This window comes from Podarcis raffonei, chromosome 3 (genome assembly GCF_027172205.1).
Source record: "Podarcis raffonei isolate rPodRaf1 chromosome 3, rPodRaf1.pri, whole genome shotgun sequence".
NCBI classification, from domain to species: domain Eukaryota; kingdom Metazoa; phylum Chordata; class Lepidosauria; order Squamata; family Lacertidae; genus Podarcis; species Podarcis raffonei.
Genome location: NC_070604.1, coordinates 61,755,964 through 61,781,011, shown reverse-complemented (window position 1 = coordinate 61,781,011; position 25,048 = coordinate 61,755,964). Strand labels below are relative to the sequence as shown.

Here is a 25,048-nt window from a genome sequence, read left to right as displayed (position 1 = left end):
AAAATAAAACAATAAAATAAAACAATAAAAGGACAATAAAACTATAAAATGGTGAGAGCAGCTGCCTCACCCTGCCTCACAGATCGGTGGCCATCTTCCCCATCGGGGAGGAGCCGCCTTCCCATCACCCCACAGCACTGAGATCTCCCTTTATTACACATGGTTTCATCCTAAAGCTTCTCTTGCACTGGACTAAAGCTCTAGTCATCTGTTTCTGTAAATTAAGCCAAGAAAGAGTGATTTCTATAAGATGTAAGTATATATATAAATTTCTGTAGTAAGTTTGATTTTATGTACAGTGGTATCTCGGGATGCGAATGGGATCCGTTCTGGAGCCCCATTCGCATCCTGAATGGAACGTAAGACGCGATGGCGCGTCTACGCAGGTCGCGTTTTGCCGCTTCCGTGCATGACATCATTTTGAGCGTCTGCACATGTGCGAGCGGCAAAACCCAGAAGTAACGCGCTCTGTTACTTCCGGGTTGCCATGGAGCGCAACCCGAAAGTACTCAACCTGAAGCACATTCAACCCGAGTATGTATTTTTGATTTAATCGATCATTTAGAAGTGCATTAAGCTATTTCTAATAAGATTTGGTTTGAATTATTATTAGTGAATATCAATATATGTATCAAGACCTTGAGATTAGACCACTGAAGAAGCCCGGAAAACTATCTTGGGAGTGTGCTACCTGCAAGCCCCAGTAAAAGGGCCCCATCGGGGGCAAATAGCGGCTTCTTACTTACTTGGACTGCCAGGGCGAAACAGGTGCAAAACGCCGGCACCCTGTCATCTACAACTTCATTAACATCTATCTACAACTTCACTAGCATCTCTCGGCATTGTGAATAACACCAAACTTACCTTTTGTTGGTATCTTCATGAACTTATCTAAAAGACTGAATTAAGCATTTGAAAATCTATTGAAACCAGACATTATAAGTTCATCTTAGGTTGGGTAGTTCGCAAGTCTCTGTGGCTTTATTTAATGTTTTGTATTTTTCTCAGAAGGTTGATAAAGAATGTATAACTTATTATTCTGTGTATATTAATCGCCAACGTGTTGCATGAGCTGCACTACTTCTATCAGCAGCACAGGTTGCATTTTTCTAGTAAATTTAATTATAGCTTTTGTATGGAACCAGGGATAGCCAATGAGGTGCCCTTCAGATGAACTAAAACTCATCCTTGACCATTGGCCATACTGGCTGGGCTAATGGTAGTTGGGTCAAACAATAGTTGGCTACCTGTTATTAAACAATAAACTTCATTTATTTATTTATTTTAAATATTTCTTATCCACACTTCATTGCAATGTAATTCCAGAGGTTACATTTAAAATACTAGCCCATATCACAATGAGAAAAACTGTAAAATGGCATCAGTCCAGACACAAATATCCACCAAAGGCTTGAGTGAATAGATAGGTTTTTATCTAGTGAAGGAAACAAAGAGGATGCCACCAACAACAAAGTGCTCATAGTATCTCTGAGGGGAGGAAGTTCCAAAGGTGGGGGGATACCATCCCAATAAAACTTTGTGACAATGCAAATTTGTTCACAGTTACATGACATTTTATTTAAAAACATTTCTAAACTTACTCTAGAGTTTTATTAATATTACTCAAATCTAGAGTAAACTGCACATAAAGTTTACTCTTCCATATTTCTCTTCACCTTGAAATATGGACAACATGTGTTCATTATCAGGGACTGGTCTGAAGTTACTTTAATTCTTAATGTCTTAATCACTCACACTTATTAAATTATTTAAAGGAGTTTGAACAGAGATTAGATGGTTCCCTGTAGCCAATGACATTAAAAATTCTGTGTTCCCAGAAGCCTGAAAAAGGGGCAGCAGAAAAAGTGCCTGTGAGAGAGCATTCTTTCATGTGCTTTGCCTAGTTTCTCAGCATTCTAAAAGTAGGGAATTGGAAGAAATGCTACAAGGAGTGACTTTGCATTTTGTTTTCAGAAATATTACACTGGGGAAAGCTTTTGCAGTTCCTGGTTCTATTCATTAGTCTGCTTCTTGGTAATCTTTAGCCAGCTATTCTACCATTTCAGGCTGAACACATGTGTTACAAAGAGGTATACATCTAAAACTTGAGTGCAAGCCAGTTTTAGGATGTGTACATACTTCCTTTCCCAAAGAGGTAATTCTGCCATACAAGATGGAACAGTATATAAACCACAGACCTCTAGGTCTTGCGTTATGGCTTCTATTATAAGAGCTTATGGGAATCTGGAAATAGAACCTTTTTTCATGATGCCTTAGGGCAAGGGTAGCCAACATGGTGCCCTCTAGATGTTTTTAGAGTCCAGCTCCTGTCAGCCCCAGCCAGCCATCAATGGTCAGAGATTATGAATGTAGGATTTCATCAACATCTGGAGGTCACCATATTGGCTCCCCCTTCTCTAGGGTAATATTTGTTGAAGTGAACTAGATATAAAGAAGACATGCGAAGACTAGGACCCAACATGTGAGAAGAATTTTAGTAAAACTTTAAAAAATATGGCCATACCGGCATGGGCCAACAAAGGAAGAACTTTGTTAGTTACATGGTAGTATCAAAGTTCACTGCAAATATGAATATAGCTGGATAATTAACTCCCCCAAGCCCACACACTATCATCCTCTCTCCTGATTGGCAAAAGGAGCTTTTTAGAAGTAAAGGTTTTCAAGAATTCAGAAGTGATATCTGTTACATATATCATCCAGAGTCAATCTGACTGTCCAGCAACTGACTGCTATATGCATTACATTCTCAAGAAGAAATGTCTACTTGCACTTACAGGCTGAGTTTAAAGACATCTGTAAGGGGGAAATACACATTATACATGATATATGTGGCACCATATTTCATTGCTTCCTCAATCTTCCTTGCTCATCAACACTTCACCTGCCTGCTTCAAACGTTCTGGGCCATGCTCTTTTTGTGGTCATACAAGTTCCATGGGGTTTAACAGAATTTAACTACCAACTTCTGTTTCTATTCTGCTCCCTTGACTTCAGCACGGTGGCTCATTCAAAGCTAGCTCTTTCAACCAGGCATTTCACTACCCTCCAAAATGGCTGAAATATTGCCCAAGGAAACACTAATGGTATTATAAAAATATATAAGAACACCCTGGAAAAAAATGGCTATTGAAAGAAAGAAAGAAAGAAAGAAAGAAAGAAAGAAAGAAAGAAAGAAAGAAAGAAAATCAGCAATGTTATCCTATTTAAATTAACTATTATATCTGAAGTAGAAGTTGGTTTTTTGCAAGTTTCAATTTTTGTGTCAAGAAGTGAGAACTTTTCATCTAAAAGGCCTGTCAAGTTATGTGAAAATCAAAACTGTTTTCCTGCCTTGGATACATTGCTCTCAGGGAACTGTGCAGAAATTCCCAACTGAGCATTTATTTTTATTTTTCAAGGCTCCAGAAAATGGTGTTAGGTCATAAGGTGAGACCTGTTATCATGGGGACTACATAATCTCTAAGAGGCTTTTTTTAATACAATAACCCTTCCCCACCCCCTGAACTTGGCTTAAAGGGTTTCCACAAAATGTTCTGCAAGTTATGTTTTGTTTTGTTAAAGGAACAGTTCCAAAGTAAATTTGTGTACTGGGGCAGCTATAAGGGGCTGGAACCCAAATCCTTGAAGAAGTGCTGCTAGTCAGACAGTAAAAAAAATAATAATTTAGTTCTTGAGCACCTAAAACGTCAAGGTACCAGTTAAAATGAGTGAGCTGTTGCCATGTTAGAATTTCTTTTTTTCCAGGTGTAGACAAGTGGCAAATTTACCGGTATATTAGATGTATTGTGGTAATAACAAGTTCTCAGAATTCTGTCTTTATTATTTGCTAAGCTATCATGGTCACAGCATGTCAATGAAACATTAGTCAAGCAATCTAAAGGCAAAACAGCATGTCAAACTTTGGGAGTACTGGATGGATGGACAAATCCATGTGTGATTACATGCTCAAAGCAAACATAGAACTAAAAAAAATTAGATTCATGAAATGTCATGCATCTTTTGCTAATAGCACTTTCAAACACATTTTCTTTACCCGTCCCCACCCCCAAAGTCTGACTCCACAAACTGCCCAAATTCAGTTTCCAATAGATTATGAGCTCACCCAGAAAGAGGTGATTCCTATCCAGCAACTGCCAATCCATTTCCAGACCAAATTTTAATCTTGGCTGCAAATGTGTAATCTGGCTGCAAGGCAAGCAGTTACTATGGTTCTGCAGGGTTGGTTTGCAGAAAGAAGTAGTGGTAAGGCCAGTATGGCAAAATATTGAACCAATCTGATACCACTTTTGTCTTTTCCAGGAGCAACACAGTCCCAAACAAAGATGGATATCTTCTAACATTTAACGAGTAGTGCTTTAATATCAAAAGAAATTGTATTGTTGGGAAAGGAGGATAAGGATTAGCAGCAAGGCCAAGAAAAGCAAGACATGGGCTATATACCCTTTCACCTACTGCTATGGAAGTAAAGCAAATTTGCATGCATCATTTTAATCTCCTGTTCTTAACATGTCACCAAATTAAACCAAGCTTAACTACATATAACTGTGAACTTCTCATTTTACAGTAGTTGAATCTATTGTTTAAGTTAAAAATCAACTAACCCAAATATGCAACCTTATATGAAAGCTTCAGGATGAAATTACATGAGTTTCTAATAAAGCCTCTTTTGAAATAATATACTAGGAAGTTAGCCACTAGATTATTTTTCTTTTTAAAAAGTTGACTGAATGGTAAACAACATTTTAGAAGTAAAACAAAATACAGAGTTAACATCTCTATCACAGGCATATGGTTTGCTTACTACAGTCATACCTCGGGTTGAAGTAGCTTCAGGATAAGTACCGTATTTTCTGCACCATAACACTCACTTTTTTCCTCCTAGAAAGTAAGGGGAAATGTCTGTGCGTGTTATGGAGGGAATGCCTACGGGTGGAGGTGGGGATCTGCTGCAGTCGTGAGCAGAGGATCCATTGTTCCCCTTCCTTCCCTCCTCCGTGGCTTGCTTTGAAACAGCAAAGCGGGAGAAGAGCCGCTGAGTGGGGAAGAGAGAGCGACAGAGAGCCTGCTTCTTTAAAGGAGCAAAGCGGGAGAGGAGAGGAGCTGCTTACATGAGTGTAAGCGGCTCCTGTCCGGTTGGTTCCTTTAAAGCAAGCAGGCTCTCTGTCCCTCTCTCCTCCCCACTCAGCTCGCTACATAGCAGCAAAGTTTTTCAGCTCGCTAAGCCAGGGATGAGCGGGGAGGAGGGAGAAAAGCAGAGCCTGCTTGCTTTAAAGGAGCAAAGCGGGAGAGGATAGGAGCCTTCTCCCCTTATACCCCTCTTCTGCATTATTAGCAGCATCCTTCTCCCCCCCACCCCATGTGTGCTCCTTGTCCCTTGAGTGCTTTTCCTTCCCTCCCCACTTAAAACGTGGTTACAAAGCACGGATCCACATGGATCCTCAGGATTTTTGCACTGGGCCACCCCAAATTCACCATCAGATCACATGTCTGTGGCCACAGCATGAACCACAAAAATCATACATCTACTGTTTCGTTTAGAATATTTTTTTTCTTGTTTTCCTCCTCTAAAAACTACGTGCGTTATGGTTGGGTGTTATAGAGCGAAAAATACGGTATTTTCGGGTTGCACGCTGAGGCGACCCGGAATTAACGGAGCGCGTTACTTCTGGGTTTCACCGCTCGCGCATGCAGTCAAAATGATGTCACACACATGCGCAAAAGCGGCGAATTGTGACCCGTGCAGATGTGCGAACGCGAGTTGCGTTCACTTCTGGATGCGAACGGAGCTCCGGAACGGATCCCATTTGCATCCAGAGGTAACACTGTATTCCAAAATGTGAAGTGCTACAAAGGTTATGTGTTCATGCCATTAAGTGTCTTGTAGGGAAATGCAACATAATATAAACTTTTTAAGTAACTAACCATATGAAAAAGATCCTTAGATCCTTTAAGTTTTCAAAAAAGCGTAATTGATTTAAGGGCAAGAGAGCAAAGTTAAACATTAGTGGACATCATGGAAGGCTTTCACCCATTCAAGAGTCATACTGGAGAGCAGCCATACAAAAATAATACAGTCATACCTTGGTTCTCAAACGTAATCCATTCCGGAAGTCCGTTCGACTTCTGAAAAATGTTCGAAAACCAGGAAGCAGCTTAAGATTGGCTGCAGGAGCTTCCTGCACTGAAGCGGAAGCTGCGTCGGACATTCAGCTTCCGGAAAACATCTGAAAACCGTAACACTTACTTCTGGGTGTTTGGGAGCCGAAACGTACGAGTACCAAGGTGTTCAAGAACCAAGGTACAACTGTAATTATGAATGAATCCTGTTCCTTTTACAGTACCAGAGCAATTTACTTCAGAATAAAAATGCTTCATACTTCCAGTTAAGACAAGAACCCAGTTCATATAAAGTATAAGTACAGTGGACACTCGGGTTGCGAACATGATCCGTGCGGGATGCACGTTTGCAACCCACAGCGGCGCACCTGCGCACGTTGCGCTTCGGCGCTTCTGCGCATGCACAACCCCCGAAACCTGGAAGTAACCCGTTCCGGTACTTCCGGGTTTCGGCGGATCCATAACCGAAAAAACACAACCTGAAGCATCTGTAACCTGAGGTATGACTGTACAAGATATTTCACTATTCACATTAGATCACCTCTAAAGATATAGGGCCAGATTCAACAAATCCTGTGTGCTAGTGGAAGCCAGCCACTCCTGGTCACTACCCAGGCACCAATTTATCTAGGCACAAATGGCACAGTTCCCAAGGTTGGAAAAAAAGGAAGGCTTGTCTTTTCAATGTTGGTAGGTTCCATGTCATTTAGAAACAGGAAATCACTTCAGAGGCCACTATATCAACCAACATCACCCACACCCACACTTTGGGGAAAATGTCCCATTTCCTAAGGGAAGGTACATCAGGTTGCTGAGTGTGATGCAATGTGCTTCCCTCTGTTTTTGGACCAGCCAACTCTTTTCCCTACACCATAAGATATGCACTGCCTGCACAACTAGCATAGTATGCATTGCACCTCATTGGCTCAAGGAAGCCCCTCCCACTGTGAAATGGGGGTGACTCCAGGCAGCTTTTCAATAGTATCTGAACAGTAACCCAAGCCAAACATTAGAGCTTTCTACACATATATCAGTGTTTCTTACACACTGACCTTCAAGTTCTACCCTACTTTATAACACGCAGCTACATACCAATTCTAACAACATACTGCAAAATGAAAAATATTTTTGAACACAGCACATAGGAAAAATTAATGAGTTTATTTAAACAATTTTTTACTTACTGACTGTTCATTTAAATCCTGAGTGTCTTCCATGGAGGTAACTCAATTTTCTTTTCCTCCAAAGAGAAGTAACTTCCCTTTTAATTGTAACTGGATGTCCTAATATTTCAAAAAAAAAGAGTAAGCAAAGTGTTATTTTGGTTTTACATTCACAAACAAAACACTTCATTATAACATGCACAACTTGTTAGAAACCAGCTCCTTTGGGAATTCACTGATATGCACACATAGCAATTCTTTCACATCAACAATAAGTATCATTTTAAATACAGCAGCTAAAAAGATTTGAAAATGTCTAAGGGCAGAATTAGATGTTAAGCTGAATACTAGACGTCACTGATAACAAGTCCCGCATTTTACTCCCCCTCCCTCCCCATAACTTTAAGGTTGAAATACGTATATGGGAGTAAGTCCTATTGAAGTTTGTTTCTGAGTTGCACTGTTGAACTGGATATTCTGGGTAATATCTAAGTCAAACTCAGCACACACCCCAAACTGAGGTTACATTTATTTCAATGGGTCTACTCAAGAGTACGACCAACATGAGACATCATCCAATTTACTCATACTGTAACACAATAATGCTGTACAGTTCCTGGTTCTACATCTAAATTATTGTTTATTGCTTGTAGGAAAATGTAGGTAAGTGACACAGATGTCTAAATGCCATGGGGAGGGGGAGTAATTGAGACTGGCCTGCCAGCCATTCTCAGTGGTAAGCCCATGGCAAGTGTAATAGAGTGTAAATAGAGTTCCACCTTAAATGCATTTTTTTTTAACGTAAATGCTAGCCCTTGGCAGGAACCTTTTGCAGATACCATTCTGGAATGAACCAGCAAAAATATGAGGCAGACATCAAAACTACAAGGATAGTCAGCTTTATTACACTCCCCTGCCAAGAAATATAATCTAGGATTTTGTGCTAACTCGCTGACTTTTTAAAGGGATCACATTAACACATATAGAAAATATTGTGTGGGTACTGTAATATTTTTCAGATGGATTCATGAAGAGGATTCTAGATTCCTGCATTCATTTGTTCACTTCCTAAAAAATATGTTATACAGTTTCCTATTTTCCAAATGTTAATAGTCAACAAATCACTTTAAAAAGCCAACCTGTGAAAGCAGAGGGGGAAGATATATGCACTGCTGCAATTTTAATAAGTCTAATTTCACACTTCTTTTTAAATGATAGAATCTCTCTTTTGTATTCACAGTTTGCCCCAAACGGTAACTGTTAATTTTTCACAATGGCAACACTTTTAGACAAATAACAATTCTTTATGTGAAAGGAAGTTGCTAAGTCCCCACTCGAGAATTTTACTCTTTCGGAGTTTAACATATGACTCATAGTGTAACAAGTGAAATGGAGAGATAATAAGTACTATTGGTTACTGTATTGTGATGTCTGCTGCTTACATGAAAGTGAAAGATGCTTATTTATATATATATTTTAAAAAAACAACACCTAGATACCTCCTTCTTGCAAAATGTCAGGCGGTGTACATCAATGTAACAACCTTTAAAAGCAATACAGAATAAGCATAAAAATGACTGGCAACTCAAGAGAAAAAAATATGCCACTCCATAGGTCTGTCAGCATAAAAAGTCTCCAAGAAATGTCTGAAAGTCAAAAGCAAGGATGCCGAACAACTACTGGAAGAGTGTTCCACAGCATGGGACTGGCGACACTAAATGCCTGACTGAAGACTTGCATATCCATTACATAACCTGAATACATTTCTTCCCTTCTTCAGTCTCAACTATTCTACAGGAAAAAGTGGGCAAAGCATGTAAATTGTGGAAAAGTGGAAATAATACTTATTAAACCTACCTGCTCTGTAACTCAGAAATTATATGCTGGGAGTTGGTCATGTCTATTTTACAAAACCACACACGTTCTGAACAGCAAGCCAAGCATTGTACATGGAAGTGTTTAACTGTGAATGCTGCAATGGTTAATGAGACTTGGTATTTGATTAGTAAAGCAAGGTAACCAATAAAATGTCAGCACCCCCTACTTTGCCCATTGGCATTGCCTATCAACTTCCCTTACCGTTGCATCTTTGCCTCTAACCCACAGACTGACTCACTTCATACAGAATTGCAAACCATGGCATATAAGTACTTCCTATTTCCTCCTCCCCTTGTGAAAACCAAGGTTCCCAATTCTGGTTTACAGTCATTTGTGCAAACCTTTTGTTGTTGTTGTTCAGCTCGATCAGAGAAGAATTATTTTTGTAAACAACAAAGTGAAGAAAATTCAGCTCAGGCCCCAATGGTCAGGCAAGCTGTAGCTAGCAATTATATCAGGTCACGGAGAAGCAAAAGGTAGAAACTGATATCATCTGCAGCCTCCACATTTCTATAAAACTTTTACAAAAGAGAAAGCAGTGCCCTCTGCCTTTCAATTTTCTAATTGCTCTACTGTTTGTCTCCTACTAAGTTCTGCCTCGCCAATTCAAAAGCATAGCTTATTTCCATTGTCAATGTTCATGTTGCTTCAAACTTTAAAGTTACCAGTAATCAAAATTATAAATGTTTAAAATCTTTCTCTATAATACTGATATCATGCAGAACCCAAGTTTGCAGCACTTTGATGGCCTCAGGGAAGGAGTTGGTTAATAAATAAATAAATATTTTTTTTACAAATCAGAATAAAACTAATTATTGAATGCTATTACAAATGCAGAATTAAATAACAGCACTCATGCAGATTGCCTTCTTTTTTTTTTAGCATAGTTTCTCTAATTTGTAAAATATTACAGAACTCAATTAATCTAATAAGGGTAGAATTCTCCCTTTACATAATATATAAAATTAAGGGATAATAGTAAGCTCATTGAGTTTATGAGGCCATAACCTAGTTGCCAAATCAACCTTCATGCTTTACTCCATTGATAGAATCAGATTAAAAACAGAGGGCGGGAACTGCTGTATCCCGATTATGCAGTGAGTGTTTTTAACTACTTTTAAAATGATTGTAAAACATTTTAAACTTGCAGACAAGTTAGTGTGAAGAGAGGCATCTGTTTCTGCAGATGTGGATTTAAGGTTGATGAAGTGTTTTATGTCCCAAGATTTTCTTTTTTAAACACTTGATGAAGAGGGCTTCTAACTTCCTGATCAACAAATGCATTTAATAATATTTTCCTTAAAGCTTGCTGTGGAACATATTTCATCCATTTGAATACCAGCTATCAACATATCAAACTACACAGTCAAATTCAAAAGCTAAGAAAGTAAAAATAATAGAGAAAGGCAATGATCAGTGAGTTTAATGATATTCCTTCTGTACAAATAATGCCATCTTCATTTTTCCCAGCTCTCACATTTCAGGAAAGACCAGTTCCTGCTTGTGCTGGGACCAGGACAAAAGGGACCATCCAACAGGCCAACAGAGAGTGGCGCTCACCCTAGATTCATGCATTCATGAATCCAGCACAAGCTTAATCATTCAGTTTAGGCACAAAGGCCCCACCACTCCAGTCAGGAGCAGGATGGTGGAGGTGGAGGACAGACTACAGTGGAAACTTTTTCACCCTAGTGTGCTGCTCTTCATTCACCAACAGTGCAATAAAGCTGGTAGCCCTTTATGTTCCCACAAGATTCAGTATGCCACCATAGCCACTACCATGAGCTTTTGTGTATTCCTCTTTTGAGAAATGTAGAAGGGGAAAATAGGACCAAAACTGACAAATCATCAACAATATGGAAAATGGCAATGGTCCAACTGAGAAGTACAGCAGCACAAGCTGGGAACACAGCACTCTGAGGCAGAAGCCAGAAGGAGATATGTATGGACACATCAAACGTTATTCAGAAAGAGCTCCAAGATAAGGGATGACTGAACTATGCTATAATTTCTTGAGCAGATTATTGAAAAGTTGTGCCCAATTTGTGCACAAAAAACCCAGCATAAGTTGCCAAGAAGTCTATCAAGACATTGAATACGGACTGCGCCCGTAGAAGGAATTTACTATGGGTATCCCAATTTCCCACAGAGAGCATTGACACTAATATCAACAGTTGAAAATTAGCAGCAGGGATTCAAACCTGAAAACACAAAAACATGGTTCTGCCTCTTTCCATCTTTCCCTACCTGTGAATTTCCTAACATGGAACCATACCCAAAGAGATTAGAATGATTCACCATCTCTCCAACCCAATAGGTCCTCCATCAAAAAACCTACCCACAAATCAACTGCCTTCAAGGACTTCATCCAGTACCTGTCCTCTTAGAGAACATAGAGCAGCTGGCTCATACTAGCTGAGCACATCATGACATACAGGATGGTATTCAATGAACACGTATTATGAATACAAGGATTTCCACTAGTGCAACTGGACTTTCCACTGTCTCCTCCCACTACAAGCACCCAGCACTCTCTCAAAATCTGCTCCTGGGTATTGGGGAAACCCCTAGAACACTTACATTGTGCACTGGGGGAGAAAATGGGGAGGGTGATCTGTTATGTAAGCAGAAATCCTTGTGCTGATTTCCACTTAGTGCTACACTGGATCCCATCCTCAAGGTTTCCCTGAAGGTAAAAAGTCCAACAAACAAAGCAAAAAAACTTCTTAGCCACTATTTAACACTTTTTGTCACTTCTCTGACCTACACACTTGCAGAAGGGAAAGGTTTGGGGAAGGGTCCCCCATCATCACCACCCCACACTCCAGGCACTCCATTTCCCATGAGATCACTGAAGACACTCTGGAGATGTTACCAAAACAGGGGTGGACAACATCTGGTTTTCAACATTGCGATATACCACCAGCTAAACATTCACAATATATCAATATTTCAAGGTGTCTGAATAAGGATGGAGCTATGTAGAGGCACTGGCTGGCTTCAGAGTTTTCCCTTCATCAGATTTTTGCATAGCGCGTACACACACACACAATCATGATTTGCAACATATTGCCAGGTCAAAAATTATGAAACCAGTATCACAATATAAACTTCAAACCAGTTTTGGACAATATAATTGATATATCGCCTAGCCCTATGCCAGAGGTTTGATTTTCTTCATTTAAGGCTCTTTCAGGCAGTATCCCTAAGTGTGTTTTGGAGACCCTATGAAAGTGAAAAAAATCTATATAGTAGTGTATGGAACCTCAGTCAAGCAAACCACTAGAAGTGACTTTAATGGGGCAAAGCATTGGGTTAAAGACTGGGAAGTCTGAGATGGGGCACCCCTTTCTAATACAATAATCTGACATTTCAGACATTTTTTACCATACAGATCGTTGCCTATTCTATGGGTTAGTAAGTAAAGTAAAGACCCCTGACCATTAGGTCCAGTCGTGACCGACTCTGGGGTTGCGGCGCTCATCTCGCTTTATTGGCCAAGGGAGCCAGCGTACAGCTTCCGGGTCATGTGCCCAGCATGTCTAAGCCGCTTCTGGCGAACCAGAGCAGCACACGGAAATGCTGTTTACCTTCCCACCGGAACGGTACCTATTTCTCTACTTGCACTTTGACGTGCTTTCGAAACTATTGGGTGGGCAGGAGCTGGGACCGAGCAATGGGAGCTCACCCCATCGCGGGGATTCAAACTGCCAACCTTCTGATTGGCAAGTCCTAGGCTCTGTGATTTAACCCACAGCGCCACCCGCGTCCCTATTCTATGGGTTAGCATTTATTATTATTATCTATTAAGTCACTTTTTTAAAAGAAAGAAAGAATTCAAAGCAACTTACTAACTTAAAAAACAAGAATAAAGCAACTTAATACATCAATAATACAGATAAAAGAGCAGAACCCCATCCACTAAAAATAAGCAAGATCATTAATTAAGTAATTAAGATTAAAGATTTAAGTTTTAAATGATCTCAAAGTCATGCCCTATTTTTTTCTGTTATCAAAAGTCTTATAGCCTTCCTTATGGCAATCCACTAATTGATCTGCAATACTCCAGATTCAAGTAAAACATTGTGAAAATTCTGGGGATTAGTCTGTTCGTTAATGTGGGTGCGACATTTTCATTTCTGATAAAGAATCTGAAAACACTAAGGAAATGACTATCCATTCCACAGTATTTTAAAGAGATATTATGTACAATAACAATAACCATAAAAACAAATGGAAATTAAACAAATATGTGGGAAGCCCCAAGCACTGATAAGAATAAAGATTGTAGACCCCACTTAGGTATAGTATGTCAAGTTTACAATCCCTTTACACTCCAATCCCTTCCAAATCAACTAAACACAGGGTATTCTGGTCAGAAAAGCAGCTAACAAAGACACATGCCAGATTCCATACAAACAATTGTCATTTTGAAAACATGTTTCATTATCTCCCAGTTACAAAATACTGTACAAGCCAATTTGTAAATTGCAAAATGCAACATTACTTTTCAATCTAGCTGTACACACCAAAATGATTCACTTCATCCGAACAACAAATCATGAAGAAACGTAGACATGCACACACTAAATATAAACAGTATGAATTTTGTTTTTGTTTTAGAAGTTCATTTGTTGTTAATTAGTAAAATAACAATTGTTTAAAACAGTTAAGCTCAAAAAACAAACAAAAACAGTTTGACCATTCAAGTAAAAATACTACAAAATAAATATCCACAAATAAGTAGTTGTTATTCCTTATACAGTGTCTGTATCCCTAACAGTATGCTGCTGTATTTGCCTGCCAAATAGGCAGAAATTTGTGGAAGCAAACAGTGTATATTCCATCCAAACTAACTTTATGCCATTTTCTACAGATGTTAATTGTGGGGAAGGGGAGTTACACTCCCACAAGCAGAAGTCCTTGTGAAGTGCTTTTGCTGACAGACTCATTAGGTGAATTGTGGCCCCCTTCCCTGAAAAAACCAGCAATGAGCTTTCAATATCATTCACAAAATGAAGAGTGTTCTGCTTCAATACTATCACTGAATAATATGCCCAGCAAAACAAAACATAACAACTTGGTGCCTCACTGTGTTCTTCTTTCATCCTGGTCTGTATGCAGAACTCCTGTCCACAGTACCTCTTCCACATCAGCCCCCCTCATCATTCTCACATTAGCATTGTGTTCATAAATTGCTACAATAGAGCATAAAATCTATTATGTGTTTTATTTACATTTAACAACACGCAAATCTGCATACCTTATATTCCTTCTACAACTGAAAATAGTTGTGTAACTAACAATAGGCAGGTATACTACTGGGAAGATTTTACAACCAGATTTAGAGTATTTCAGCTAATTTATTCCTTTTCTGTCTTTCAACTTGTATTTGCAATTGTAGAACGATGTAGAAAGCTGTGCTACAAGTTGTCATTCCTAAAAAAAATGACTTAGAAATACCTATGGACAGTATTGTTTAATCACTACTGCCACTTCTACGTATCACACTCACATTCTTGTTTTTTATTCATCTATATTCAATTATCACCTGGGATGTGGCCATGAAATGTCAGTTACAAAAATTAAATATTTATATATTTAGTCTTTGAATATAATGACAAATCTGCAATTAATCTAATGCACAACTACTGATCCCCCCAACAGAGCCATGCCGGAGACAAAGGGAGGAGCAAGCATGCCTGATAGCTGACACTAAGACATTATTTTGCATCATGTCCAAATGCAAACACTATTTTGCCTCTAAACTACCGAACCAATACAGTCTATCCTGCAGACCATCGTAGAACAAATACTTCCAATAAAAAAACCTTAACAATAAAGAAGACAACCATCAAAGATATATACCAAGCTTATACAAGAAGATTATTTGTAAACTTTCCAACTCACAATATGTATTTCTGCACTGGGTGTTAGTACCATAAAGGATGCGAGTGGCACTGTGGTCTAAACCACTGACCATAAAAGTTATTTTACATGTTTTGGATTTGTAATTTTTGAGATAAACATGTAAACTTGTATTCATAATAAACACAAATAACCTGCTTTTTGTGTTTCCCTTTTTATTTTTCAGTAACAAAGCACAAGACTATTATCATCATTTCTTTGTACAAACATAAATCATAAAACATGATAAGACTGGAACAAAATAGCTCACTGGGGGGTAAATACAAAACATTATTTTACAGTACATAAAAATGAGGTGATTACAATAAATCAGTTCAATGGATTCTTCAATAACCTGCTGTTCTAATATCTGCCATTCTAATAATTGGATATTTTACAGTCATTCCATTTGGAGAATTAGTATTTTGCCTTATGAAACTAGGAAACAGTATGCAGACACCACTCCCAGCAGTTTTAAATTGAATTTTGTTCTAAGCCCCAGCTCAATTTTACCTGTAAAACGGAAGTGCAGCCTTGGGGAAAAAAAGTAAAGCAAGATGAGTAAGACTGTTTCTCAGTCTTGCATCTGAGTACATTTAGCATACAGCCACTGCTTCAACCTGACTTGGCAGGTAGCCTACTAGAATTTTAGGCGGTAGTCAGTCAGAGGCTATGTACAGACAATAGCTTTTCAGACTTAAAGATTGTAGGAGAAATATTTTTCTTGTACTTCAAGGACATATTTTAGCTATTAAACCAGGCATTACAGGGGGCAGCTATTTTACAAAGCAGCAAACCCAAATTTGCCTCCAAATGTATCCTTGACAATAAATTGCATAACACCTAATCCCAGCTCTCTGTCAAGTCTTCTTCGATGGTAAGAATATCCTGACATATTTGCATGCTACATTTTAAGGTGTGCACTTCAATTATTTTGGGTGTCCACCAGAAGGTACTGAGTTGTAACTAATGGAGGATGAGCACAAAGTCATTTGTGTAAAGGGAATTCTTTGCCCCCTCCTCATTGCGGCACCCAGAGCTTCCAAGAAAAGGCTCTTGTGACATGCTAAAGGTAAAGGGACCCCTGACCATTAGATCCAATCATCTCATCTCGCTTTACTGGCCAAGGGAGCCGGCATACAGCTTCTGGGTCATGTGGCTAGCATGACTAAGCCGCTTCTGGCGAACTAGAGCAGCGCACGGAAATGCTGTTTACCTTCCTGCCAGAGCGGTACCTATTTATCTACTTGCACTTTGATGTGCTTTCGAACTGCTAGGTTGGCAGGAGCAGGGACCGAGCAACGGGAGCTCACCCCATTGCGGGGATTCGAACCGCCGACCTACTGATCGGCAGGCCCTAGGCCCTGTGGTTTAGACCACAGCACCACCCGCGTTCCCGTGACATGCTAGAGACCCTTTAACAGAACTGCATAGGACATTGAAAGTGAAACGGAAATTTGGTTAGAGGTAGTTTATATGGCCCATAATACGTACAATGATCCTCACTATGTATACCTGTGGGCAAAAATAGTTTAAGTTGCTGAAAAATAGTGTCTGTTGACTCATCATAACCTACAAAGCTGGTTTGTAAAATAATTTATCACATTCCTGAGCACCTATAGCATTATTCTTTAAAAAACAACAAACAACAGTTTATCATAAAACTTCAAAGAAATATGGTGCTGGGCAATGATGTTCAATATAAACATTATTCTTTACATACTACTAAATCCAATGGCATAATCCAACACAGAGAGTGGTTTCCACTTGTGCAACAGGACTTTACTTTCCTCTCTCCCAACACCCCAGAGTAGATTTTAAGGGTACACCTAGGACTGCAGGAAGGGGAGGAAAGTGAAGTCTCATTGTGTGAGAAGAAGTCACATAGATAGCATTATGTACATATACATATTCATTAAGATGCTATGCATGCCAACATCATTATTAGAGAAGATGTGTATGTACAGTCACTCACTATTCACATACAGAGTTTCCTCTCCTATTGTTTTGAGTACAGAATGCTTTAAAGGCAGAGGAACTCTGGTGCACACAGAGCCAATTCACCCACCGCAGACGGCTGGTGTGGAAAAGTAGTTTTCTGGTGCCGTGGCAGTTTGATATGCTAAGTATACTTTATACTAAGTGACATATACAAATACTATATTTAAAAGAAGTATGCCTATTTACTATTTTTCCAAATTACACACATCTAATTAACCAATCCAGGTTATATTCAGTTGGCTGCCTACACCAATATCAACGCTTCTGCCTTCCCTCACTAGGACCTGGATTAACAATGTCATTACTTATTGAGGTAGGTGTTTCTGGATTTAATTATGGCAAAGATTCGAAGAACTACTTTATAGAAACATTCAAAGATTCAGGGACATGCAATGGGAGTTTTTTACTTCACTACACCTTCATCAGAAACTACTTTTGAAAGTCTCCTTAATTTTAAAATGTAGTGTGCATGAGGAACGCTCCCACGGGTGAGTAGAACTTTGTGTGCTGTGCTTTGTAACATAACCAATAGATTTATTAATATATTTGCTTTTTTGTTGTTGTTTTCACTTAAACATTAAGGGCATAACACTTTACACTACTGGGAACATAAATTTAAACATAACAATAGAGGTTCCAACTGATGCAACACATTATTCAAGTTAATTATGAACAACCATAGGTATCAAAAAGTCTAGTCCACTATTCTAAACTTGACTAAAAATATGAAATATAGATCTTTCATTGTAATGAAATGTCCTATTATAGCTTCATATGGAGTTAATGCAATATGCTAGTTACTATCCACTAAAAGAGAGAGAGGGAGAGAGAGAGAGAGAGAGAGAGAGGGAGGGAGAGAGAGAGATACAGGTCAGAAACATCTTTAGTATATGTGCAGCAATTCAGAGATTGTTACCTAGTAGGAAAACCAAATCAATTTTCCTACTTTTTCTGATGAGTTGTAAAACAGTAAGAAAAAAAATATATCAGTCACAACTAACTTAGCAGAGCACTCACAAAGCAACTGGATGAGTTTCCAAAAATACCCAACCCTGCTGTAATTATGTTGTCAGATTATGCAAAAAACATTTATATACAAAGAGCACCAATCTAACAACCTGGATTAAAAGTGAGAAAAAAATCAAATAGTACTTAGACAAAACATGGATAATTTGCACAGTAAGAGGTCTAAACTTTTAAAGCAACAATTAAAAATAACCTTCAATACTTTATATTACAGCCCTATATAGAAAGTGTTGCAAATGTATTTTTATAAATATATTTACTTATATAATGCTATAAATCAAAGTAACTGGCTGAATTTGTAGATCACAATGGACCATGGTTTATTGTGACAAGGTGTGGCCCCACTCTTCTCCTCCTCTGGCATGGTCATGAGACATTCAGATGTTTTCACTTCCATTTCATTAACTGCAGTTTGGCATTATGACTAAACCCAATGTGTGGCTAATCTTAACTATGGTTTGTTTGAAACAAGCCAATTTAAAACCATTGGCAATGAAGCTTGCTTGGTTCAACAAACCGTAATTAAGATTAATCACACTTTAGGATTTGGACATAAAGCTAATCTGTGGTTACTCTAAAATGGAAGCGGACACATTGTTTTCTCCATGTGGTTGCAGCAAAGGAAAAGAAAGCAGGGCACAAGAATAAGACTCACTTTTGGTCATTCCTGTCATGATAAATATGGCCTATTCTTCTTTCATGACACATAAAACCATCAATGGAATGATGGCTGTATTTCTTAAACGGCAAAGTAGTTAGTATGTAAAGCACTTCAAACTGTCTTCAGAACAGATTTGGACACAAATGGTTTGCCAAAACACAGTCTCTGCTAAACAAGGCTTGTATCCAACTAGCTCATTCTTAGTCGATTTTAGTGAGTCTACCCCAGTTATGATTGAAAGTGAATCCTAAGCATGCCTACTAAGAAATGTCCTCCTGAACTCAATAGGGTTTACTCCTAAGCAAGTGACGAGAGGATTGGGATACAATTCCCAAATTTTAACTTGAACACCTTCTATTGGATTGTGTTCATACACTGTAATCTTTATTCACTACAAAATATTAATACCTTTTTGATCTCTTAAAAAATTAATTTGTTAAAATATAAAGTTCATCTTTAATAACAATTTTTATTTTATAAGACATTAACAACACAATTCTCTACTCAGAAATAAGTCCCCTTGATTTAAATGAGAATCTCAGGCATAGAACTGTATACAGCTGGTATAGAATTGCAGCCTAATAGTTCCATGCAGAATACTGGTATGTAATCTGAAGAACAATTAAAAAGGACAGAAAGGCTGAAAGTTTCAAGCATCAATCTAAACTATTATGTCAAAACTTGCATATTCAATTAGCACTTTTCATTGACAGGGAAAGGTTAGAGTTGAGCTATCATTTATAAAATACTCTTTTTTAAAAAGACAAAAATGATGTGTTCTTAGTAAAACTGCTTTGTTTACATTCAAATCATTGATTGAACTGTAAAATAGTCACAAAGTATCAATCTATTTGTGCTATAAATTTTTAACAAAGCACTATTAACAATTTGCTTTCCAATTGTAACTAACATTTATTTATTTTTTTAAGATACTTACCGTATTTTTCCATCTATAAGATGCCCCCCATGTATAAGACTATTTTTGGAGACTAAGATTTAAGAAAATGGGGGAAATGGCCCAAAGTATAAGACATGCTCTAATTTTTGACATTATTTTTAAGGGAAAAAACCTAGTCTTATACACGGAAAACTGCATCTTTCTATTAATTGCATACACAGAATATTGCATCTTTCTATTAATTATGTCCAAGACAGCAATGAGAGCAGGGCTGAAGCTACAAAGCACATTCAAGCCTGTGGCATTGGTGTAAGACACTACACTGGGCTTGATGTTGTTATCAAATCCGATGTATCGAGGATTTATATATTTTTAAAATGCTTGAAACTACATTGTGTTTTAACATAGAGTATTACTCACAACATTGTTTATCTTTAGTTCATTTCTATTAACTGAAGGTTAAATAATTAAACAAAATCAGTATCTAGCTATCTGAAGCTATTTTGTAAAATTCCAAGTTCATCACTAGTTTGAAATGTGAGAAAAGTGAATACTTTGGGGGAACATGTTAAACTTTGATCACACAAAGCAGATAAATGTGCAATCTTCTGTTCTACAACAAGGTTTTACGGAAAAAGAAGTAGGGGTGCAATTGGTGCTCGCTGTTGCAACTGAATGAAGTGTCAATATCCCATGTTTTCAACAACCACAGAGAAATCATTCTAAGATTTCTCAATAGTGAGTCACTTACAAAGGAGCACTAAAAACATATTATATGGAAGTAAATTGTCCCAGTTATTTATAATAATAATATTGTTATTTTTAATATTAAAATCCTACTTGCTTTTTGTTCAGCAATGGATTTTAGAGAACCACTTCTCCATTTATTTCTTCAAGCAACGATTTGAAATATTTACTACCAGACAGTACCTAATTTTAGGTTTTAAGTGCTTTAACAGCTCTATGAAATATGATCAGCAGCTGCTATATAAAACTATGCCAAATAAACTCACCATATAAAAAAGAAAACCTGCTTTTTAAGAAAGGGTTCATAAGTCTTCATTTTCAAAAGTTAAAATAAAAACCTTTACAAAAAAATAATACTCAGATATAAGTGATTGAGCAATCAACCCAAACCCCATACCAACTTTCCTTTTCAGGAGGCAAAAATCATTACCTGAATATAAGAAGCCCTACAGAAGTCAATATAAGATACATCATTAACATATTACATATTCTGTTGTCCTCTTTCAAGAATATGATAATATTTGAGGACATGACAAATGATAATTTACAGGGTAACATGGTATCAACCCATCAGAAGCAACAAGATGGCACATTTGATATGTGACCATTTAACTGCAACTACAACAAAATATTGTAGCTATGCATGTTTGCATCTCAAATTTGCATCAATGGCCTAAAAAGATGTTGTGATCCCCAATCCGAAAAAACGTTTATTTGAAAGTAAGTTTCACTGATATCAGGAGAACGACCAAGATTATGTGCTTAGGAATGCAGATTTAAATATGCATCTCTAATGAATTTATGTAATAAATCATTGTGAGCTATACTACTGAGAAACTCAAGAATAGTATGGCAGCATGACCTAGAATTCTGTCCATGAGCTCTCTGTCAATTACTGTCAAAACAGGTTTCTATTGCACAGGAACAAAGGGTTCCAAAAACATTGTGCCAGATGAAATAAGCATACACTGAATATATGCTAGTATACTTCAAAGCAATAGGGAAAAAGTATTACATTACTAATTGCACCCATAACACATCTGTAAATATGTGGCTTTCATTTTGTGGCAAGACTTAAAGTTCCATTGCAATATAAACAGAATAGAAGTGCTAAAGATTATTTTATATATGAGCTTGTTCTTTCAAAGATAGATAATAAAGCACTGAATAAAACTATGTCAAAATAAGTGAGAAAGTTTGTATTCTCGGTGTAATGCGAGAATGAAGTATGGCGCTGATATACAAAACCTATGTGCCTTTACTACAGCTTTATTGAGGGAAAGTAAAGCAGTGCTCGTAAACCTAAGAAAAGTTGGCTTAGAACCCCACAATTTCTTTCTTTAAAAATCTGATCAGAGAGAAGGGAATATATAGGACACATCAAATTTGAATCAACTTATGATGTACTTTCTTACTCTAATTAACCATATTAACAAGTAAATGTATCAAAAATGTATTTTGATCAAAACACTATCTTTCAAAGTAAATTTAATTCCATATTAAAGATATGTGAACTACTAATGGTAATGGGATATTCTCTGCAAACTTCTATTCACGGCGATTGTGGAATAAAAGCAACATACATTTTGTTTTTAAAACTTTGACCACAGGGTAAAATATCAAATGACAATTATGTAAGATTTCAATACCAGTAATTTTCTCACAGGTAGACAAAACCCCATTGTCAATCCCTGAATCTTCATTGGAAAAGCAGCACCTCATACGCCAATGGTTTTTCAATGCATGACAATGAAATGGATGCAAAGGTAAGGCAATCATCAGATTTTAAAAAGCAGACAAAGTAGTTTGCATGTACACACATTTTACCAATTCACATTTCCCCACCAATGATTCAACGGCCTCAAGGTAAGAGAAAAAGAACGTTACGTTAAAACAACATACCATGCAACCATAAAGCCAAAAGCTACCCTTCAGCTCTTTTATAGCACATTTTGGGAGTGTCTAATGACAGGCAGAAAGTCAAACTAATGGCCAAAAGCCCACTGGGACGAACACTGAGAATTCTATTACTTCAAGTATGTACATACACACCAGACCTCTCCACGTGGAAGTGGTTTCAGAGCAAAACATAAGCCCCGTTATAGTGATTATTACACCTAAGTGAAGATCACGATACTCCCCGAGATCAGGAAAGTTCCTTCGCCCCACCCACCACCCACCAGCACCACATAAACAAAGCAGTTGTTGCTTTGTGTACTTTTAAGCCTACATGCACACACTCGGTTTTTCTGAAAGAGAGCGAAACAAACAAAAAGCCGCTTGAGCTCTGTACCTTTCTACTAGTCTAGAAATCTATCTGTATTTTACGTTTGCGCCAGCCTGAACAGCAACTATATCCTTTAAAACAAAAAACCAACTGCAATGTTGCTTTTAAAAAAAGAATGTAAGACGGAGGCTGGGAAGTCCCAGGCTCTTCAACGGAGCAGAGTAATATATATTCCAGATCCAAGCTTTACAATCCAAGTCCAGGGGAAAGAAAAAGAGTTTACGGTCGTTCCCAAAAAGTTGGCATCAATTCCCACCGTTCGCAGAGCGACTTTCTTAATTCTACGACCTCCATGCGTGCAATTTCCATTTGCTGGCAAGTTGCACAACACCAGCCCTCGCATCGAAACTTTCAAGAGACTTTTTTGCGGTCAAGAAGGGGGGGGGAGAACCCTACCCTACCCCGCACCCAGACCGTGCCCCTCTCTCTCTCCCCGGAGCTGAAACACCACACCGCCCTGGCTCGGGTCGAGCAGCTCGCCCAGGGGGACCCGGAGCGAAGGCGAGCCTTTGAAACAGAAACCCGGAAAGCGACGGCGACGAGCAGCGCAGCGAGATCAAAAGCGGCCGCCTGATTTCTCTTACCGGTATGTCACGTTTGTTATAATGGCATAAGAAGCCGAGGAAGGAAACCCGAGACAGAATCGCCCCGGCGAAGTGGGGATTCAGGAGAGAGAACGAGGCAAAAAGTTTTGCGGTTGTTTTTCCCTGGACGCCCCTCGATTTCCTCTCGCCCCCCGTTACGGGGCAAATAACGAGGCGAGGTCACCTGGAGGGAGGCAAGAGATTTGAGGCGGGGGGCACCAAGTCCCTGCCGAGTCCAACCACCGTCGCCCTCGTCCCCCTCTCGGCAAAATGTCGCGTGTTTCTGCCGTGCACACAAACACACGCCCGCTCGCCCTCTCTGCTCCTGGACCTCGTCCCGTGACGCGAAGGGCAAAATGGGTTTCGGTAGCTCCGCGGACGCGGAACGGACCTTCCCCCCACCCGCCCCGCGCCAGACAAGGCGCCGTCGGGCCTCCTCGTCAGCAGCTGAGCTGGGGGCTCCTGGGCATGTTTGCCTCCGGAGGAGGAGGAGGAGGAGACACTCGCTTGTGGGGGCTGTTTAAGAGGAAAGCGGCGTTAGATAAGGAGCGGCGGTGTTTGGGGCGGGGGGAGGAGAGGGATGTCCCCCACATACACCAGGGAAGACCCCCTCTAGGGAAGCAAATGGTAGAAACTGAGGAAGGAGGGGGAGGGAAAGAAAAGAGGCGCACTCACCTTCTCCTGCCACCACTTTTATTCCCGTGCTCGCCGCTCCGCCTTTATTGATTGATTCTCTTCCCTGTTCCAAGTCGAGGCAAAAAAATAAAAAAGGGGGTGGGGGCACCCCTTCCAAAGTTGTGCTTCCTCCCACCACCACTGCCTTTCTTCAAGTAGTTAAGGAAGAAGGGGAAAAAAGTACAACTGTGAGGAAAACAAAAGAGAGCAGCTTTCCGTGAGGAGAATTGGAAAAACTAAAACACGCACCCAGGCGCGCGCGTGAGGGGAGTTGGGAGGAGGCGCGGGGGGGGGGAGAGGAAGCGCGCCACGTTGCCCAACTTTCTGGATGCTTTCTTGGTTTTGCCCTTGTGGAGGGAGCCGTGGCAAGTTTTGTGGTGGCGCGCTCGGCCGCGGGATAACGTCGGCGCGTGCGTTTATTTATGTGTGCGTGTGTGAAGGAGGAAAGGGAGAAGCATGTTTACAGCAGCGGCTGCTCCCTCTCGCTATTGGTTGTTTTCTCGCGCGGGCATTGGCTGGTGGCGCTACGTTGGCGGGAAGAGGCACGTGCACTTCGGGCCGTTGGCCTAGCCCCTCCCACGCCGCCGACCATGCTGCGCGCGCAAGTTTCCTGCTGCCCCGCCCCTTCAGTTTCCCGCTGGTTCCGAGAAGAAGGGAAGGTGCGCTCAGCCTCCCTTGGGGATAGAGCCATTTTGCCCGAGAGGAAGGTGCTTGCCCAATAATGGGGAGAAGGTTTCCTAGCCTCCGCTTGCAGTGATTTGAAAGCAAACAAGCATGGCCTTCGTATTCTGCTTGGATCCCTCCCAGCCCACCCACCTCAACTTCAGACTGGGCAGCCCACAGCCCTGAATCCCTGAAGCTGGGGTTAAAATAGATGGTGCATTGAGTGATGGTGAGGGACACTGGCGAATTTCTGTCAGGCAACAAAACGGGAGTGGGCAGACTTCAGGCTTGTGGGATCTACTCTAGATTTTTTTTACTAAAGCTCCAGTATTTGCCAACCAGAGCCTTGCGCAAAAGGCATACATATAGAATTGAATAATTGTTTCCAGTAGCACCAGATGGGTTTTACAGCCCTTCCAC

General features: G+C 39.5%; 1 protein-coding gene across 13 annotated transcripts in view; it reads right to left on the bottom strand.

Annotated features, from left to right (window-relative positions):
* EYA4 (EYA transcriptional coactivator and phosphatase 4) overlaps positions 1 to 24,439 on the bottom strand; it is a 108,354-nt gene extending 83,915 nt beyond the window's left edge. For 2 of the 13 annotated variants that reach the window (XM_053381947.1, XM_053381946.1), the window contains exons 1-2: positions 23,291 to 23,684; positions 7,323 to 7,421 (exon numbers count right to left, since the gene is read on the bottom strand). In XM_053381947.1, coding sequence (XP_053237922.1) covers positions 7,323 to 7,355 — 33 coding nt within the window. In that variant the 5' untranslated portion in view covers positions 7,356 to 7,421; positions 23,291 to 23,684. Of the gene's footprint in view, positions 1 to 7,322; positions 7,422 to 22,712; positions 23,073 to 23,290; positions 23,685 to 23,965 lie in introns of those variants that run through there. The other 11 variants (XM_053381951.1, XM_053381952.1, XM_053381943.1 and 8 more) reach the window with 8 other exon arrangements.
* Between the last annotated feature and the right edge of the window lie 609 nt (positions 24,440 to 25,048).